This window comes from Ascidia mentula, chromosome 5, assembly GCF_947561715.1.
Source record: "Ascidia mentula chromosome 5, kaAscMent1.1, whole genome shotgun sequence".
NCBI lineage: Eukaryota > Metazoa > Chordata > Ascidiacea > Phlebobranchia > Ascidiidae > Ascidia > Ascidia mentula.
In genome coordinates, this window is record NC_138570.1 from 19,585,543 (window position 1) to 19,590,363 (window position 4,821).

The 4,821-nt window shown below is 38.7% G+C and overlaps 1 protein-coding gene across 1 annotated transcript; it reads left to right on the forward strand.

The window, feature by feature from the left end:
• The first annotated feature begins 359 nt into the window (after positions 1 to 359).
• LOC145903151 (uncharacterized) lies at positions 360 to 4,043 on the forward strand. Its single transcript, XM_082991225.1, has 6 exons — positions 360 to 377; positions 447 to 616; positions 805 to 1,664; positions 1,775 to 1,909; positions 2,247 to 2,291; positions 3,289 to 4,043. Exons 1-6 carry the CDS (start codon positions 360 to 362, stop codon positions 4,041 to 4,043), a joined length of 1,983 nt encoding a protein of 660 aa, XP_082847351.1.
• The last annotated feature ends 778 nt before the right edge of the window (positions 4,044 to 4,821 follow it).

The window sequence follows — 4,821 nt, forward strand, 5'->3', positions numbered from 1 at the left end:
ACGGGGGCAATTGTTTCAATGAGGGGGGATTTTAAGCAGTTGGGGAGCGAATTGGATTCAGGGGAGTAATTTCTGCATGAAAAGTATGCTGCATATTTCTAATCTCATCCTTTGGTCGTCACAAATTTTAATGTATACTAAACCAATATGCGAGATACGTATTATATCATTAGTGTGTACCGGTGCGTATTTAATGGCAATAGCATCGGGCCGGATAGGATGACGTTGCGGAATTTTGATCATCTCAACCACCTATCTCCGTCAATGGAACATTAGCCCTCACAACACCATAAACGATAGATTATTTTGCAATTATATTAGTGGCAACAAAAACTATTAAGCTGCATCAACAAGTGAAAATGTCTGCTTTGACAAAGGTAATGTTACGTGATGTAAAGCAATTTTTACATAATTTAATTTTATAATCAACATTAATTCATCTACAGATGCGTGAGATTGATGCTGGTGAGATTATGTGCGATCCGAGGTCAGCTGTTGTCGGTGGTGGAAGTTTTGGAATGGTTTTGTTGGGTGAACACAAGTCACTCAATAAAGTTGCTGTGAAAATTCTGACTGTACAAGGTGAAGTAAGAGACATGCGACTAATCAAGAACACGTAAGTGAATAAGTGTTTGTAAATACTCCAGACACCTGCAGTTGTTGACTGTAAATACGGGTAAGTTACCCTTTGTAAGCTGGTCAAGAAGTTGTTATATATGGAGGATGAGATATAAACATTTAAGTAATATATAATGTGCATTTACCAGTTTTTGGTAATAATCCAGCAATTAATATTGATTGCAGCATACTGAACGAATTTGGGAAACTTCAAACCGCCCAATGTGAAAACGTTGTCAGAACATACGGTTGGACAATGCTGTCCTGTAGCATGGGTTTGGTCACAGAATATTGTGCTGGCGGAAATCTACGACAACTACTCCTAGATCACAACCTCGACATAAAAATTCCTCTACGTCTTCGGATGCTCAAAGAAACCATGGATGCAGTCGTTTTCTTCCACGAGTTTCCAGAGAAACCCCTGGTTCACGATGACCTGAAACCCGAAAATATCCTTGTAACACACGATCTCCATGCAAAGGTTGCCGACTTTGGTAGCGCTCGTTTGGCCGCAGTAACTGGTTCGACCACCATTCGGGCTCCAGTAGAAGGTGGAAAAATCCAATTTACTGCCGAATATACGGCACCAGAAAAACTCAAGAAAATAACTATGAAGCCAAAGAAAGAACACGATGTTTATAGTACTGGAGTGATGACCCACATGTTCATCTTCCGTGAATCTCCCTACCCACCATTGGATGCAAACGAACTTCGGGTTGCAATCATCAATGGAGAAAGACCCGACTGTGATGAGATTGAAGAGTTGAAAGCAAGCTTGGGTGACGGTGACAGGGAAATCCTCACAACGATGGATGAAGAAATGAAACGATGTTGGGATCAGGATCCGAAGAAGAGACCTCCTATAAGAGAAGTTCGCGACCGATATCAACGATTGTTAGACAAGCAAAACCCAGCTGATATCTTGCAACACGTGACAGATTCTGTGCGGCAAATGGATTTAAACGACTCTATCTCATCCAATCAGGGTCAACTCGTTCCGCTTCACCAGTTTTCTACGCTCACTGGAAAGTTTCATTCGTCTGAAGGTAAAAATGATTTTTGAAACATGTATTTGGTTGTTGATGTTTGTTGCAAGCAATGCACTACATTTGCTTGAGTCCTTTTGGGTAATGTTGATTTTGTATGTTTGTATTAGCCGGAAAACCTGAAAGAAGCAGTGACCTTCCCAGCACATCACGTGACAACCAACAAGGTCAATCACAACACGGTGTATCTGAAGTACAAATGCGATCCACTCAACAGCATGTAACTTCGTTGCCAAGACAACAAGGTACACGCTTTGTAGAAATTCACTTATCTTCTTGTTGAGTCTGCAAGAGCAACCTTGGCTCTGGCTACAAGTAATCTTTATTACATCATACAATTAATTCAACTGTTCATTTCGACGGACATTGCAGTCACGACAATTTAGATACCAATGTATATTTACAACTTATATTGACATAGTGTGCAACAAAATAGCTTAAGACCAGATTGTAATTTGGGTATTTTGGTTTGTCAATTGTATATCCGTCTCAAGCAATGTTGCAATAACCAGTGCTTTGGGAAAAAAACTTTCTGTCTCAAATGCGCCCTCATGCGATTAGTTAATTGTTACTTTTTTACAGGTGACGTCACACATCTCACACTGGAGCAAGTGTTTCAACAGCAAGGTGAGTGGTTCAGTTTCATTATTATTAAAATATTTCCCAGCATTTCCCTCTGTCATAAAATTGTCGCAAAACAAAACATTTTTTGTCTGCAATCTCACAAAAAGCGAGCACAATTTAAACATGAACCCAGATACTCTTTGTTTGAAAGGTTCACTGGCATCACATTAGGGAAATATCCAAAACATTTTATTCCGACAAAGCCGAAGTATATTGAAAATAGGTAAGCGAGGTTTGAACTCACGACCCTTCGCACACCGCTGCACTGTTCTACCCACCAAACCAGGGGTGTACAACCTTTAGCTCAGCCAGGTCAAACACAACTAACCAGATTAAACCACAGTCAATTTCTTCCGCAAAATTATGGCACAAAATTATCTTTAACTGCTTTTAGTGATGGCAAGAAAAACTTTGCTTAATGCAAACTTACAGTAAAATGGGGACTGGGATCAGTGTGACCTGTTGTAAGGAAATGTCAATAATGGTCATTATTATACAACAATGGACTTTTCAGCAGCCTGTAAACGGGTGAACACTAATGCAAACTCGATTCGATTTCACCTCGTGTCTTGGCATGCGAGAACATGCATTGTTTCCCCAAACGTATTTGTTTCAAAGCAACGCGTGAATATTAGGATTTGGTGACAGTCGAATATGTGTTAATTTTAATCTAATAATCTGTTCTTCTGGCACAATAAAAAACATAACTTTATGAGATTAAAAGAGATTATTAAACTACAATATGCCTGGCAGCAACAGAAACATTATATATGTTATTTGACACGTTATTTGCTGCACCTGATGAAGCGAGGTCAATCTCGCGAAAGCTCGTGCGAATCAAGTTGTTTAACAGTCAGTCTCTTATAAAAGCAGTGCACAAGCAAGCATATAATTATATATGTGATTACGTCATACAATATATTGCCATACCGAAACATTACTTTTAGATAGATTCCAAAACCAATCACTGCACAATTAATAAAAGTTATTGTTTGTTTAGGTGAAACCAACGACAAAACTCAACTGGTGGAAAAGTATTGCAAGCAGCTGAAGGATGGAAAATATATTGAAGCAAACTTTACGAAGCAGCAACTCTCTCGGTTGATTGAAGCTCGAATTAAAACCACGCCTGCAGATTTGCGGGAATTCGCAAAGAAAAACAGAACTGAGAAGAGATTTCTTAAAGCTTTGTTGCTCTTCCAAATATCAACAGATTTCTATGCCAAGAATCCCAACCCCGAACTTGCAGCTAAAGGTTTAAAGGAATGTGCTTATGGATTAAGAGAAACAAACAAAGCAATGTTGAAAAGTGACGTCACAAGTAAGCTTATTGTTGGTGATTACGTCATTCCTTTGATCAAAGTCATTCGCCAACAAATAGAGAACTTAGCAAACGTTGATGACAAACTACGCACTGTGTGTGTGGCCCAATGTATTCATGCCGCCGAATTGAGTCTTGTTTTAATCGACTCCTTGCAATTGGGGGAAGAAACCATCAATGAAGGGATGGAACTGATGAGGAGAAAGTTTGGAGCAGATTCAGTAAAGTACAAAATATACGGAACCCACCTCAACAACCTTGGTGTTGTTTGCGGGAAAACTTCACGGTTTCGTGACGCAAACAAATATTACCGGGAAGCAATCCAAGCATTTCGAATGGCCGAAGATTTCAACACTGAAGAAATAAGGGAGAAGGAGATTAAAACATGTGAAAACAATCTGAAAACAAGCGAAGCTAAGTTGACCAAACAGTGACTTGTGACTTTCAAACAAATTGTATTATGGTTAATATTGCCCAAAATGAAGTCCTCAATTGAGCTTGTGACGTCATATTGACCATTTATATCAAATCTAGTGACGAATTATTGTTGAAATGTGTAAGAATATTTTCTTTGTTTTTTCCACAATCTTTTGCGACTAACATTCAACCAATGCCATATTTGTAAACGGACGTAGAAACTTGTAGCACTGTCCAGTAACCGCGTGTCGTACTGTGTTGTCTTTCGCAACCCATCACCTCCCAGTGTAACGGAGTATGCGATTCTACAGCAGAGTGCGTTCTCCGTGAGGAGTGTGACCTTAACATGACCCCGGACTTCATAACCACGTGATTTTATCAGTTTCCATGCTATTTTGAATTTTTGTGTATAGTTCATTTATGATGTAGTCATTGGCGCCAAATTAAATGATTTGGTTTTGATATTTTTGTTCAATGTTGATCTGCAAAACATATTCTGTATCAGTTGCTTCATAACTTTCCACACTTGCGAAACGTTAAGTTTCAAAACATCCTTGCGGCCACGTGATTTCTTAAAATCACCATTAAATTTAGTAAATTTGTTAGTCAGAGTGTTTAAATAAAGCAAAAGTAGATTGCGAAAATATCATATATTGACGGACTCGCAAACACAATTAATCTAGATCGGCGGCAATTTGAATTTCCTCCATTTTGTTTAAATGTTACATTCGACTGCTGAACTGATGAGACTTTTCAAAAGACTATCGGCTCTCAAGTAATTAAAACTAATATATA

Bases quoted from the DNA above. Each gene is read 5' to 3' on its own strand.
- LOC145903151 (XM_082991225.1), top strand. The intron at 617-804 runs GTAAGTGAATAA...TATTGATTGCAG, and splicing joins ATGCGACTAATCAAGAACAC to CATACTGAACGAATTTGGGA. The intron at 2,292-3,288 runs GTGAGTGGTTCA...TTGTTTGTTTAG, and splicing joins GCAAGTGTTTCAACAGCAAG to GTGAAACCAACGACAAAACT.